At 42.7% G+C, this 16,137-nt stretch overlaps 1 protein-coding gene across 1 annotated transcript in view; it reads left to right on the top strand.

Annotated features, from left to right (window-relative positions):
* Nucleotides 1-2,670: 2,670 nt before the first annotated feature.
* Nucleotides 2,671-16,137, top strand: part of LOC138891856 (intracellular protein transport protein USO1-like) — a 36,783-nt gene continuing 23,316 nt past the window's right edge. Inside the window, exon 1 of the mRNA XM_070175539.1 lies at nucleotides 2,671-3,280. Coding sequence (XP_070031640.1) covers nucleotides 2,671-3,280 — 610 coding nt within the window. The remainder of the gene's footprint in view (nucleotides 3,281-16,137) is intronic.

Here is a 16,137-nt window from a genome sequence, read left to right as displayed (position 1 = left end):
TTCCATTCTTGTTTTTCTTCTTTTCTCTTCCAAATTATTGCATAAAGTTTCAGAATTTTATTTGAGCAGTTTGTAAGTTACCTTTTTTTTTCAATGACATATAACTCTGTATAAACATAAACACCTAACCTATTTGTTTACCCGAAAAATCGGATAACGTTAAATTTATGTATGGTTCTAAGGGCAAGTAGATTCCTTTGATCTGAAAATAACAATACACGTATTTATGGTGCAAAAATAGAAGATGATGAACAAAGATATTTGGCGAGCTTTAGAAAGATAAACACAATAAAATTCTTAATAATAGCCAAAGAGATCCCTTCTATTACAAACTCTCCTGCCTTTTATAGCCAAGGATCACTACTTTATCTATAGCAATATGATGGAATAAATATTACTAGTGGAGAACCCATGATGGTATGTCTCCTCCTTAATTCCCGCAGAGATTCTCTCCCTTGGTGCGGCTGTAACAGCTTTTTGTCTGTGAACTCGATACTGACTCGAGCTCGGTATCGGATCGGAACCCCGGCCTTGGTTTCGAGCTAGGCGATCACTTTTGGGCATCGATGTTCGGGACCTGTATCGGTCGTTGTTACCTCGGTCGATTCGAACGCCCGAGCTCGACGCCCCCATCTCGAAATTCGTTCGGGGTCTCTATGAAGATACCCCTCGATTGAAATGCCATCCTCGATCGATCTTCATGACCGAGGATCGGTTTTAACCGTATACAGATAGCCCCCTCGTTTCTTGAAAAGGAGATGACGAGAAACGATGTGATTTTCCTAAGGTTCGACCGAATCGATAATGACGTTTCTATCGGCTTTGACTATGACGTGCGTGATAACTATCCCATCGATTTGGTTTTATTGAGGTATTTAATGCTTGTCAGTCGGTGGTCGGCCACCGCTTGAAACGAATCGCCATGCCTTATAAATGGTTTTCACATATAATTTTTTCCACTTTTGTGCTTCCTCTTTTCCCAAATTCTCTTTGATTAGTTTCTCTTATTTCGTTGCTTTAGTGCCGCTTATACCAGGGTTTCAGTGTTGTCCCCTCTTTCACCTTTCTTTGCGACTTTTTCTTCTCGTATTAATGGCGAAAACTTCAAAAATTGTACCTCACAAGGAGAAAGCTTCTTCCTCACGGTCGTGTGATGATAAGGCGCCGACCGAGCCGTCTGTACAGGATTATATTTCCGGCCCGTGTATTTTAAAAGCTGATTTTAAGGTGGAGAATCCTTCGTCCGTTCCGGGTCGGTGTGAGCACGTATCGATGTATATGTGCTCTATAGCGGAGGTTCACCTCGAGGCCGTCAGGAAAGACTGCGGCTGGGGTTCTGAGGTTGTGTTACAAATCCCCTCCTCCGATGAGAGCGTCACTACCTATGTGGAGGGATTTCTAAGTGTTTACACCTATCCCTTTACATTGGGAGCTGTTGATCCCGTGACTTTTGATTTCTGCAGGAGATATCAGGTCACCCTCGGCCAAATTCATCCTTCCTTATGGCGTATAGTCATCTTATTGCGTATCTTCTCTATCAAAGCCGGAGGGTTGGATTTTTCTCTGAGCCACCTTATACGACTGTATCGGCCTCAGATTTATCGTGGACTTATTAGGCTATATCGTCGGGCATCAAAGGCCTTGATGTCGAGCATCGATGAAGATAAGGATCGAGGCTGGATGGGTCGATATGTTCGAGTGAGGACTTGTGATCTTATCCCGGAGGAAAAGATGTCGTTTCCTGAAAAATGGAACTTCGACCGTAAGTGATCCGTGTTTGCTTTTCGTGTCTTTTTCCGTGTTTGCTAATATTATTTTCTGATGTGCAGCTGCACCTTGGATGCCACAAGCTGTGCCTGACCTCGAGGATTGGGTTCGAAAGTTAGCCTCGACTTCATCCTATGCCGAGCGCGCTTGGCGTGATTTGGCTAAAGGTAGATGGGAGGCCAAGAATCATGGTGAGGTTTGGTTCCTGTTTTCCTCGAGGTATATTCTGTGTTCATTTTGTTATCGATTTTTCCCTTGTATATAGGTGTAACTAGGGATGCCGTTCTGCGGCCTTTGAGCGGTGATGAAGGCAATAAGCCCCCGGTCCCGGAACAGGTAAAAGAAAAGAAACAAAGGGCTTCCTCTCGGTCGGAGGACCTTAAGCCCAAAACTCGAATGGTGAGGAGAAAAATTATTGCCCTTTCGATCGACTCGGTCCATCGACTGAGGGAGGAAGAAGAAGAAGATAACTCTTCGGCTTTGGTAGTCCGACCTACGGGGGCAGTCGAGGTTGTTAGAGCTGCTGAGCCGATGGCGGCCGTGCCCATCAGGGTTGGTTCCGAAGTCCTAAGTCTCGATCGGAGTACTCCGAGTGATTTGCTCGGGGCAATGGCAATGGGTCATTCACCTTCCCTTCTGTCTTTTTCTGAGGAGGCGTTGAAGGAGGCTCGAGAGCTGAAGACTCCCGATATTGGCACTGGCTCAGGTGCAGCGGATCCTTTTAAGGATTGTTTTACTGGTGTTGATGACAGTTCCGATATCGGTGATGCTTCTCTTTTGTTAGAGGAAGCTCAGCGTTTTATTACTCGGGTAATGATTCTTCCGTACTTGTCTTCTTTGTTCTTTTTCATACTTGGCAGTTCCGATATCGGTGAGCTTTCGAGTAGATGACAGTTTCTAACCATGCAGGCCATCGGTAGGTTTCGAGTTGATTTTAGCCAGTGTGAGGCCGAACTCCGGAAGGTCCTAGGTGAAAGAGATGACCTTCAGCTTCTTTGTAGCAAAAAGGAGGAGGCTATAAAGGATCTTCAAGCGGATTTGGCTAAGGTTCGTGAAGAAAGGGTCGAGCTCGATCAACAAGTGAGCCTTGTTCTATTAAAGTATGGATTCGACTCGACTGTGGAAGTTAACCATCCGTTGTCTCAGTTGCAGCAAATGATCGAGAGGATCAGGCTACTTCGAGAGGAGGTCGATCAAATTCGGGACGAATGCAACCAGTGGAAGGAGACTATTGACCGCCCGGTAGTAGAGAAAGAAACCATCTTAACAAAGTTATTATCAGCCGATGTTCAGCTTCGAAACGTCAAGCAAAAGGTGTCGGTTCAGACTAAGAAAATCGATGAACTTGAGATACGACTTGCAGAGGCTAAGGCGGAGGCCGAGTCGTCGAAAGTTTTGGCGGATAAGTCTATTGCTGTATATCGAGCTGATGCTGAGGCCGCTCAGGTGGAGGCCCGGGAAGCGGCGAAGATTGCCGATGCTCGAGCTCATTGGGTTGCCGAACTTGTTAAGTGTAGATCTCGGAGGGAGACCCTCAAGGAGATTCATGCTCGAGGTTTCGATCTTACCGAAGAGGTAAAAAAGGCAAAAGAGCTTGAAGCAGAAGCTGAAGCCTTGGCTTCTGATGATGATGACGATGATAACGATGATGGTAGCAAAAGCAGGTCCGAGGGTGAGGAAGACCCCAGCCCAGAAGCTTAGAGTCTAATTCTCATTACCTGTAAATTAATTACGTAGGAAATTTTGTATATATATATATATAACAAGGTCGATTTTTCTTGTTGAGTCGATGATTTAACGTAAACTCTGAGTAAACATAGCTTTTTTAATGTTTCAAATTCGATTGGGTCCTTGTTTGAACTTGGCAGCCCGTAGGCTCGATGGTCGACTGAGTATTTCGAACTTGATATAGGAGTAGCCCGTAGGCTTAATATTCGAGTAATTATTTTGAACTCGAGATAATGTGGTAGCCCGTAGGCTTAATATTCGAATGATTATTTCAAACTTGAGATAATGTGGAAACCCGTAGGCTTAATATTCGAGTGATTATTTCGAACTCGATGTTAAAGTAACCCGTATGCTCGACGGTCGACTGAGTATTTCGAACTTGATATAGGAGTAGCCCGTAGGCTTAATATTCCAGTGATTATTTTGAACTCGAGATAACGTGGTAGCCCGTAGGCTTAATATTCAAATGATTATTTCAAACTCGAGATAATGTGGAAGCCCGTAGGCTTAATATTCGAGTGATTGTTAATTCTGGTTGCATAATAAATCTCAAGGTGCAATCTAATATGAGCATGGTTTATTTTGACCATTTTGGCTCTAACAATTTTTCCTCTATTGTTGTGAGAAGTCTTTGTTGCATCTAAACTCAATGTATTTGAGTCCCTGGTGCCCCCCCCCCGGTATCCGAGGCCGTTCGGGCTAAGGGTCGAAAAGCCTCGGATACTATTTTGAAAGCGCAGCACGATCGATGGTTGCCTCATTAAAAACCTTGCCGCAAATAACCCATTTGGGAAAAAGCCGGTCTAAGGAAAAAAGAGTGCAACTCGTGCTCTTGAGTAAAAGAATACTTCTGTTCTTTGTTCGAACTTCTGTACGGGACAGTTGAATAAGGTCCGACCTTAGCAGTAGTACCGTTTTAGATGTGATACATTCCAACTGCTTGATAGCTGTTTGCCGTTTATGATGCCGAGCCTGTACGATCCTTTCCCAAAGTGCTCGAGCACCTGATACGGTCCTTCCCAATTTGGTCCTAGTTTTCCTTCGTTTGGATTTCGAGTATTGATGGTGACTTTCCTTAACACCAAGTCCCCTGGCTTGAAGTGGCAAAGTTTAGTTCTTCGATTGTAATACCTTTCGATTCGTTGCTTTTGTGCGGCCAACCGGATGAGGGCAGCTTCTCGTCCTTCGTCTGATAATTCAAGGCTAGTGTTCATAGCCTCGTTATTCGATTCTTCCGTCATGAATCGAAATCTGGGACTAGGCTCTCCGACTTTGACTGGTATCAATGCTTCAGAGCCATATACTAAGGAGAATGGGGTCGCCCATGTACTAGATTTCGATGTTGTTCGGTATGCCCAAAGGATTTCGGGCAGGATTTCTCTCCATTTTCCCTTAGCGTCGTTCAATCTTTTTTTCAGATTTTGAAGAATAGTTTTGTTTGTTGATTCGGCTTGTCCGTTTCTACTAGGGTGGTATGGGGTTGCTAGTATCCTTCTTATTTTGTGGTCTTCGAATAATTTTGTGATTTTGCTGCCAATGAATTGCTTCCTATTATCACATAATATTTCGGATGGTATCCCGAATCGGCATATGATATGATCCTACAAAAAGTCGATAACCTCTTTTTCTCTTACTTTCTCGAACGCCTGCGCTTCAACCCATTTAGAAAAATAGTCAGTCACAAACAAAATAAATCTGGCTTTACCTGGGGTTGATGGTAGGGGGCCGATGATGTCCATTCCCCATTTCATGAATGGCCATGGCGATAGGACCGGGTGAAGTTGTTCTCCGGGCTGATGGATCATTGGAGCAAACCTTTGACATTTATAGCATTTACGAACAAATTCTTTTGTGTCTTTGCCCATATCGATCCAATAATACCCTGCTCTGATCACTTTTCGAACTAACATGTCAGCACCGGAGTGATTGCCGCAAGTGCCCTCGTGTACTTCCCGGAGGATGTAATTGGTATCTCCCGGACCTATGCATACCGCCATCGGTCCATCGAATGTTCTTCGATATAACGTTCCGTCCGCAGCCAAAGTGAATCGAGCAGCTTTGGTTCTAAGGGTCCTGGACTCTTTGTGGTCTGAAGGGAGCTTTCCGTCTTTTAAGTATTCAATATAGTTGTTTCTCCAATCCCAGGTTAAGCTAGTAGAATTTATTTCGGCGTGCCCTTCTTCGATTACAGATCTTGAAAGTTGAACGACAGTTTCCGAGTTCAAATCATTCACCTCGACCGATGATCCAAAATTAGCAAGCGCATCGGCCTCATTATTCTGTTCTCGTGGAACATGTCGTAGACTCTATTGTTTGAAATGGTTCAAATTGACAAGTAGTTTGTCCAAATACCTTTGCATTCTGCCTTCTCGGACTTCGAAGGTTTTGTTTACTTGACTCACCACTAGCAAAGAGTCGCAATTGGCCTCAACGACCTCCGCTCCCAGATTTCTAGCTAGCTCGAGACCTGCAATTATGGCTTCATACTCGGCCTCGTTGTTAGTTAACCTGATAGTTTTAATAGCTTGCCTAATAATGTTACCCCCGGGACATTTTAAAACTATGCCTAGCCCGGATCCCTTTACGTTCGAAGCTCCGTCCGTAAAGAGGATCCATGCCCTCGTTGATAAATTTGATTTTAACAGTAGTTCTTTTCGACTGCGGGTACGAGGGTCGGCATGAAATTGGCCATGAAGTCTGCTAAAATTTGAGACTTGATGGCTGTTCGTGGTCGATATTCGATATCGTACCCGCTGAGTTCGATGGCCCATTTGGCCAATCGGCCCGATAGTTCAGGCCTATGCAAAATATTACGAAGTGGGCAGGTGGTTAATACGCATATGGGGTGGCATTGGAAGTACGGTCGTAATTTCCTAGAGGCGCTAACCAGCGCAAGCGCCAATTTTTCCAAGTGCGGGTATCTAGTTTCCGCTTCCCCCAAGGTCCGACTTACATAGTAAACAGGAAATTGCGTACCTTCCTCTTCTCGAACCAGGACACTGCTTATGGCGACTTCTGATACTGCCAAGTACAGGTAAAGTTTTTCGTCGGATTTTGGAGTATGCAGCAGTGGTGGGTTCGATAGATATCGTTTCAGTTCTTGTAACGCTAGTTAGCATTCCGGTGTCCAAGCGAAGTCGTTCTTCTTTTTGAGTAGAGAGAAAAATTTGTGGCTTCGATCTGATGATCTCGAAATGAATCGGCCTAAGGCTGCTATTCTTTTTGTTAACCTTTGGACAGCTTTCACGCTGTTCATGATGGTAATATCTTCGATGGCCTTGATTTTGTCTGGGTTAATCTCGATTCCCTGATTTGACACCATGAAGCCGAGGAACTTACCCGAGCCGACTCCGAAAGCACATTTTTCGGGGTTGAGCCTCATGTTGTATTTCCTCAGAATATCGAACGTTTCCTGCAAATGGGTCAAATGGTCCTCTGCGCGCAGGGACTTGACTAACATGTCATCAATATAGACTTCCATTGATTTACCTATTTGTTCTTCGAACATTCTATTTACTAGGCGTTGATAAGTAGCTCCTGCATTTTTTAGCCCGAAGAGCATTACGTTATAACAATATGTTCCGTATCTGGTCACAAACGAAGTCTTTTCCTGGTCTTACGGGTTCATCTGGATTTGATTATACCCGGAATAGGCATCGAGAAAAGTAAGGATCTCGTGGCCGGCCGTGGCATCGATCAAGTGATCGATGTTGGGCAGTGGATAAGAATCCTTTGGGCATGCTTTGTTCAAGTCCTTGTAATCTATACACATTCTAAGTTTGTTTTCCTTTTTAGGCACTACGACCACATTGGACAACCATTCGGGGTATTTTACCTCTCTAATGGATCCTATTTTGAGCAGTTTAGTTACCTCATATTTTATGAATGCGTGCTTCACCTCCGATTGGGGTCTTCTTTTTGCTTCACCGGTCTGAATCTAGGGGACACACTTAGTCGATGTGTCGTTATGTCCGGTGGGATTCCTGTTATATCTAAATGGGACCAAGCAAAGCAATCGATGTTATCGATAAGAAATTGAATGATTTTCTTCTTGAGTTCGGGTCTTAAACCCCTTCCCAGGTATACCTTTCGTTCGGGCCAGTGATCGATCAAAATGATTTGCTCCAATTCCTCAATAGTTGATTCGGTGGCATCGGAGTCATCGGGGGTCACGAAGGATCGAGGGATCCACTGATCACTATCTTCTTCGATGCTGTGTTTATCTTGCTGGGTCAGGGCCGATGTCTTTGGTTTCTATTTGGCGTTCCGGTCTTCGACTGTGCCTCCTTTTGAACCCGATCCATTCACTGGCATTTCCTTTATTGGTTTTGCTTCCTCGATGGAGAACATTTCCTTTGCGGCTAGTTGTTCTCCGTACACTATTTTGACACCTGTCAGTGTTGGGAATTTGAGGACCTGGTGTAGGGTCGAAGGTACAGCTCTCATGTTGTGGATCCACGGCCTTCCGAAAAGGGCGTTATATCTCATATCGCCTTCGATCACGTGAAAATTTATTTCCTGAATTGTTCCGGCGACGTTTATTGGTAGGGTTATCTCGCCTTTGGTGGTTTCGCATGCCATATTGAATCCGTTTAAAATCAAAGTTGCGGATACGACCCGATTTTGTAGGCCGAGCTATTTTACGACCTTCGATCTGATGATATTGGCCGAGCTACCTGGATCAATTAACACACGCTTAATTTTAATTTTATTCATGAGTACGGATATTACCAGTGCATCGTTATGGGGTTGGATGATTCCCTCTGCATCTTCATCATTGAACGATAAAGTCCCTGAGGGAGTGTAATCTTGAATTCGAGATCGCTTTTCCCTCACAATCGACGTTTTAGCGCGTTTGAGCATAGGTCCCTGAGGGGTATCGACGCCGCCGATGATCATGTGAATGATGTGTTGTGGCTCTTCTTCTTCGTTTTGCTTGCTGAAGTCCTTGTTTTTAAAATGGTTCTTTGCCCTATCACTCAAAAATTCCCTGAGGTGCCCTTTGTTAAACAAGCGGGCTACTTCCTCTCTTAATTGTCTGCATTCTTCCATTTTGTGACCATGGGTGCCATGATACTCGCATATTTGATTGGGATTCCTTTGGGTCGGATCGGTCTGCATGGGTCGAGGACATCGGGTATCTTTGATGCGTCCGATGGCCGATACGATGGCGGATGTATCGATGTTGAAGTTATATTCCGATAATCGAGGAACTTCTATAGGATCGGCCTATTTATCAAAACCTCTCTTGCTCATAAGTCCCCGAGAATTTTGCCCCCAATCATATCTGTGGTTATTCCTAACTGTCTCATGCGCCGAACCGTGGTTCACCCGATCTGTGACGTACGGTTGATATCGGTCTCTGTTTGACCTTTTTTCTCTGTTGGTTTCTTTCAGAATTTTAGTAGTTGCGCGGTTCTGACGTGTGGGTTCATACGGGAATCCCAATTGATCATCTTCGACCCTGATTTTCGACTGATACAGATTGTGTATATCCGCCCAAGTTATTGTAGGGTATTCGATCAAGCTTTGTTTCAACCGTCGTGATGCTGTCGAACTCAGTCCGTTCAACTCTTGGGTGAAAGCTTGTACGGCCCAGTCATCTATGACTGGTGGCAAATCCATGCGTTCCATTTGAAACCGGGATACGAATTCCCTCAGTATTTCGTCACCCTTTTGTTTTACTTTGAATAGATCTGATTTCCTCGGTGCGACCTTTACGGCACCAGCATGTGCTTTTACGAACGAATCTGTTAACATGGCAAAAGAATCGATAGAATCCGGTGGCAAGTTGTGATACCAGATCATTGCTCCTTTTGTGAGGGTCTCTCCGAACTTTTTCAATAATACGGACTCGATCTCATCGTCTTCCAAATCATTGCCTTTAATGGCACATGTATAGGAGGTGAGATGTTCGTTAGGATCGGTCGTACCGTTATATTTGGGAATTACGGGCATACAGAACTTTTTTGGGATCGGTTTCGGGGCTGTGCTCGATGGAAAAGGCTTTTGTATGAATTTCTTCGAATCCAGCCCTTTCATCATGGGCGGAGCCCCCGGGATCTGATCGATCCTAGCATCATATGTTTTGAATTTTTTGTCGTTGGCTTCGACTCGCTTTGTGAGTTCCTCGAGCAGTTTAGCAATTTCAGGAGCGGTTCCTGATTTTCGCTCGTTCGGTTTCACTATGTCGGGCTCCGTTCTGGGGGTTACTTCTCGAAGAAGTGGATTGGAGTTTGGATTACTTCGCATATGAGTTTGGCTCTGCAACTGAGCTATCGCTACTTGTTGGGCTTGTAGCATTTTGAAAATCATGCGCAAACTGACCCCGATTTCCCCCGTGCTGTGGGTGTCTCGGGCTATGGGTCGAGCGCCACCCTGAACGCTTCTTTCCTGCTCGGAACGTTGATTCACTTCTAGAGCTATTCGTGAATTGATATCTACTGGCACTTCGGCTCGAATTTCGGGTTCCTCTATTCGAGCCTCGTTGATGTTGTTGGGTAGCCTTTCGGCCACGGGCACCAAGTTGTTGGTTTCATCCTGAAGGCCGGCTTCGAGGTCGATTGGCAGAGCCATTGCCGACATGAAGCTGTAAGCTGGAGTGTGCTGTATATTTGTATCAAATAATCACTTGTTATCCTTAGCCCCACGGTGGGCGCCAAACTATTTACCCGAAAAATCGAATAACGTTAAATTTATGTATGGTTCTAAGGGCAAGTAGATTCCTTTGATCTGAAAATAACAATACACGTATTTATGGTGCAAAAATAGAAGATGATGAACAAAGATATTTGGCGAGCTTTAGAAAGATAAACACAATGAAATTCTTAATAATAGCCAAAGAGATCCCTTCTATTACAAACTCTCCTGCCTTTTATAGCCAAGGATCACTACTTTATCTATAGCAACATGATGGAATAAATATTACTAGTGGAGGACCCATGATGGTGTGTCTCCTCCTTAATTCCCGCAAAGATTCTCTCCCTTGGTGCGGTTGTAACAGCTTTTTGTCTGTGAACTCGATACCGACTCGAGCTCGGTATCGGATCGGAACCCCGGCCTTGGTTTCGAGCTAGGCGATCACTTTTGGGCATCGATGTTCGGGACCTGTATCGGTCGATGTTACCTCGGTCGATTCGAACGCCCGAGCTCGATGCCCCCATCTCGGAATTCGTTCGGGTCTCTATGAAGATACCCCTCGATTGAAATGCCATCCTCGATCGATCTTCATGATCGAGGATCGGTTTTAACCGTATACACTATTCTTAAATTAGACTGTCATAATCCAGATTAGTCAGGTCACATGAGAGGCACGTGCGTAGAATTAGGCCAATCAATTTCTTATAAACATAAAAGAAACTTGTGAGAAGTGTTGAACTTTAGCCAAATATGTCTAAGAGATAGGAAATAGTGTTTAGCTAAAATTCTATGCCCCTCACAAAAGTTTCTTTTGTGTTTATAAGAAAGTGATTGCTTAACTCCATGGATATTTGAACCCAATTAATCCGATTCATGACATTGACCACTAATACACTAGGTTAACTTAGTATATAAAAAGGGAAAAAGGCAAAAAATTTAAAATTGAAATTTTACCTATGAATCATATAGTCAAATACTATAGGGAATACAGCCTGAAAAAAACAATACTTAACCTATACTACGTCAAGATTTCTATTTTTCTTATAAAATATAAATCACGTACTTATTTATGAGTTTTACTAATCTATTAATATATGATTGTATAGGCTAACTGGTATTTTTTTTTTTTTTTATAATGTCCTAAAGTGTCATAAATAGAATCTCAATTACAGGACCAACCATGAAATCGCGGTTCCTAAAACAAGTACGGGAAGTAAGGGAGAGATGGGTCTAGTTTGGTGATGCTTCGTAGTTGGGCTTGGCCAAAAAACAGTAATGTTTGACTCTCTTTGCGTGTCAAAGGAAAGAACGGTAAAAATATGGCTAGTAAGTTTTCAGACCGGTAATTAAAAAATAGTCAGCGTTTATAAAGTCATTAAAAAATAGCCACTATTTTGCTGCAACACGAAAAGTTCCAGCATAATATACTAGAGATTGGTGCACCTTTGTATGAACTTCCAGCATATTATGCTGCAACTCCAGCACACAGAAAGTTCCAGCATAATATACTGAAGATTGGAGCACATGTGTATGAACGTCCAACATATTATGCTTGACCAGTATATTATGCTGGAAGTTGGCATGTAAAAAATTCGAACTCAAGTATATTATGCTGGAATAATTTTTTAATTTTGAACAATATTTTCGTTCAGATTTATCTTTACATGAAAAATGGCTAAATTTCGATTACTTTTGAAATTATGGCTATTTTCAATTACCACTTGTAAATCTGACTATTTTTGAAATTCACCCGAAAGAACGAGAAAATATATAAGTTTTATTTTTTATTTTGATTGAAGTTCAGTTAATTGTCAATTAAAGCACTTATTTTGCATGATCTCTTTACCAGTTTTTTAAAATTGAAAGTATATATCTTTCTTTTTCATAAATATGTCAAAATGCAGTATATAAACTAGCTAGTATTTGGATATTTGGAGAGTCAAACTGGGTTATATACTATTATAAATATATAGGGATGGAGGGCATTTTAGCTATTTCATGTGTGAAGTTGTGAAAAGTATTACTCCGTCCATTTCCAAAAGATTGTCCTAGCTTGACTGCCATAAACTTTAGTAAAAAGGGGAAGACTTTCGAGATATATGATTTTAAATAAGCCATAAGCTATAAAATTTTTGAAACTTGTGGTCTTAAATCTGTCATAGCATTTGTGTGGCTGTAAATGCTTGCTATTTAGCAAATATTGAAATGTGTCAATTTTTTTAAAACAGACTAATAAAGAAATAGTGACAATCTTTTTAAAACATAGGGAGTAAGAAATTTATGAGCTTCTGAATATATTATTCTTTATTACTTTAGATCCTTTCAAATTGGTGTCAGAGCGAAATTTTTCATTTTTTTTACTTCTCTCTGAATCGTTGTCATTGATTCACAAGTACATTAAGGACAAAATTTGATCTTATAAGTAACTTTCAATATCCCCATCTAGAAATATTAGTTTGAAGATTGCAATATACACGATACTAATCAATCCAATAATCAAGCATGCTTGTCTTACCAATTGCAACAATCATTTAAGATATATTTTCTTTTCACAAGAGTGCACCTATAAGCTGCTTCACCAGAATCGTTTTGATCATCAACATAGTTATTATTGTAGTAGCCATTTTATTTTTCGAATATGTTATTATATTTTTAGGTTTATTTACGGGTATTAGAGTTTCTATTTTGTTTCTATGCCTCTACTACCTCAAGATCAATAAGCCTTCGTCAAAGACTTTTGGGATAGAACTGTTATTTATTAGGGTGACTTTAGTTTGGGGTCCTATCATGCTCAGCACATGCCATTGGTACCAACCAACCTACACCCTTATTTCTCAAATATATTAAGCAACTTATTAACCCTTGCCTTTCTTGATTCGCCTTCACCTGTACGGACTATATCAAATACAAAGGCTAAATCTTTCAGACTATCTTTACCACTGTCTGGTCCAAACATAGGATGAGGGCAAAGTATATCAAAATGAGTGGGTAAAACTCGAAGAAAATCACTCTTTGGGTATTCTTTGACGGACAAAACATCAACGAATAATGTGTTCATCTTAAGACTTTGGATTGGAAGTGATCTTAAGACATGCTCAGTGGAAATAACTGAAGTACATAGAAAATAATTGACTCCCTTATTTCTAGGGGACACACTTAGTCGATGTGTCGTTATGTCCGGTGGGATTCCTGTTATATCTAAATGGGACCAAACAAAGCAATCGATGTTATCGATAAAAAATTGAATGATTTTCTTCCTGAGTTCGGGTCTTAAACCCCTTCCCAGGTATACCTTTCGTTCGGGCCAGTGATCGATCAAAATGATTTGCTCCAATTCCTCAATAGTTGATTCGGTGGCATCAGAGTCATCGGGGGTCACGAAGGATCGAGGGATCCACTGATCACTATCTTCTTCGATGCTGTGTTTATCTTGCTGGGTCAGGGCCGATGTCTTTGGTTTCTATTTGGCGTTCCGGTCTTCGACTGTGCCTCCTTTTGAACCCGATCCATTCACTGGCATTTCCTTTATTGGTTTTGCTTCCTCGATGGAGAACATTTCCTTTGCGGCTAGTTGTTCTCCGTACACTATTTTGACACCTGTCAGTGTTGGAAATTTGAGGACCTGGTGTAGGGTCGAAGGTACAGCTCTCATGTTGTGGATCCACGGCCTTCCGAAAAGGGCGTTATATCTCATATCGCCTTCGATCACGTGAAAATTTATTTCCTGAATTGTTCCGGCGACGTTTATTGGTAGGGTTATCTCGCGTTTGGTGGTTTCGCATGCCATATTGAATCCGTTTAAAACCAAAGTTGCGGATACGACCCGATTTTGTAGGCCGAGCTATTTTACGACCTTCGATCTGATGATATTGGCCGAGCTACCTGGATCAATTAACACACGCTTAATTTTAATTTTATTCATGAGTACGGATATTACCAGTGCATCGTTATGGGGTTGGATGATTCCCTCTGCATCTTCATCATTGAACGATAAAGTCCCTGAGGGAGTGTAATCTTGAATTCGAGATTACTTTTCCCTCACAATCGACGTTTTAGCGCGTTTGAGCATAGGTCCCTGAGGGGTATCGACGCCGCCGATGATCATGTGAATGATGTGTTGTGGCTCTTCTTCTTCGTTTTGCTTGCTGAAGTCCTTGTTTTTAAAATGGTTCTTTGCCCTATCACTCAAAAATTCCCTGAGGTGCCCTTTGTTAAACAAGCGGGCTACTTCCTCTCTTAATTGTCTGCATTCTTCCGTTTTGTGACCATGGGTGCCATGATACTCGCATATTTGATTGGGATTCCTTTGGGTCGGATCGGTCTGCATGGGTCGAGGCCATCGGGTATCTTTGATGCGTCCGATGGCCGATACGATGGCGGATGTATCGATGTTGAAGTTATATTCCGATAATCGAGGAACTTCTATAGGATCGGCCTATTTATCAAAACCTCTCTTGCTCATAAGTCCCCGAGAATTTTGCCCCCGATCATATCTGTGGTTATTCCTAACTGTCTCATGCGCCGAACCGTGGTTCACCCGATCTGTGACGTACGGTTGATATCGGTCTCTGTTTGACCTTTGTTCTCTGTTGGTTTCTTTCAGAATTTTAGTGGTTGCGCGGTTCTGACGTGTGGGTTCATACGGGAATCCCAATTGATCATCTTCGACCCTGATTTTCGACTGATACAGATTGTGTATATCCGCCCAAGTTATTGCAGGGTATTCGATCAAGCTTTGTTTCAACCGTCGTGATGCTGTCGAACTCAGTCCGTTCAACTCTTGGGTGAAAGCTTGTACGGCCCAGTCATCTGTGACTGGTGGCAAATCTATGCGTTCCATTTGAAACCGGGATACGAATTCCCTCAGTATTTCGTCACCCCTTTGTTTTACTTTGAATAGATCCGATTTCCTCGGTGCGACCTTTACGGTACCAGCATGTGCTTTTACGAACGAATCTGTTAACATGGCAAAAGAATTGATAGAATCCGGTGGCAAGTTGTGATACCAGATCATTGCTCCTTTTGCGAGGGTCTCTCCGAACTTTTTCAATAATACGGACTCGATCTCATCGTCTTCCAAATCGTTGCCTTTGATGGCACATGTATAGGAGGTGAGATGTTTGTTAGGATCGGTCGTACCATTATATTTGGGAATTACGGGCATACAGAACTTTTTTGGGATCGGTTTCGGGGCTGCGCTCGATGGAAAAGGCTTTTGTATGAATTTCTTCGAATCCAGCCCTTTCATCATGGGCGGAGCCCCCGGGATCTGATCGATCCTAGCATCATATGTTTTGAATTTTTTGTCGTTGGCTTCGACTCGCTTTGTGAGTTCCTCGAGCAGTTTAGCAATTTCAGGAGCGGTTCCTGATTTTCGCTCGTTCGGTTTCACTGTGTCGGGCTCCGTTCTGGGGGTTACTTCTCGAAGAAGTGGATTGGAGTTTGGATTACTTCGCATATGAGTTTGGTTCTGCAACTGAGCTATCGCTACTTGTTGGGCTTGTAGCATTTTGAAAATCATGCGCAAACTGACCCCGATTTCTCCCGTGCTGTGGGTGTCTCGGGCTATGGGTCGAGCGCCACCCTGAACGTTTCTTTCCTGCTCGGAACGTTGATTCACTTCTAGAGCTATTCGTGAATTGATATCTACTGGAACTTCGGCTCGAATTTCGGGTTCCTCTATTCGAGCCTCATTGATGTTGTTGGGTAGCCTTTCGGCCACGGGCACCAAGTTGTTGGTTTCATCCTGAAGGCCGGCTTTGAGGTCGATTGGCAGAGCCATTGCCGACATGAAGCTGTAAGCTGGAGTGTGCTGTATATTTGTATCAAATAATCACTTGTTATCCTTAGCCCCACGGTGGGCGCCAAACTATTTACCCGAAAAATCGAATAACATTAAATTTATGTATGGTTCTAAGGGCAAGTAGATTCCTTTGATCTGAAAATAACAATACACGTATTTATGGTGCAAAAATAGAAGATGATGAACAAAGATATTTGGCG

The sequence above is a fragment of the Nicotiana tomentosiformis genome, chromosome 5 (genome assembly GCF_000390325.3).
Source record: "Nicotiana tomentosiformis chromosome 5, ASM39032v3, whole genome shotgun sequence".
Classification (NCBI taxonomy): domain Eukaryota; kingdom Viridiplantae; phylum Streptophyta; class Magnoliopsida; order Solanales; family Solanaceae; genus Nicotiana; species Nicotiana tomentosiformis.
This window is presented reverse-complemented; position numbering and strand designations above follow the sequence as displayed.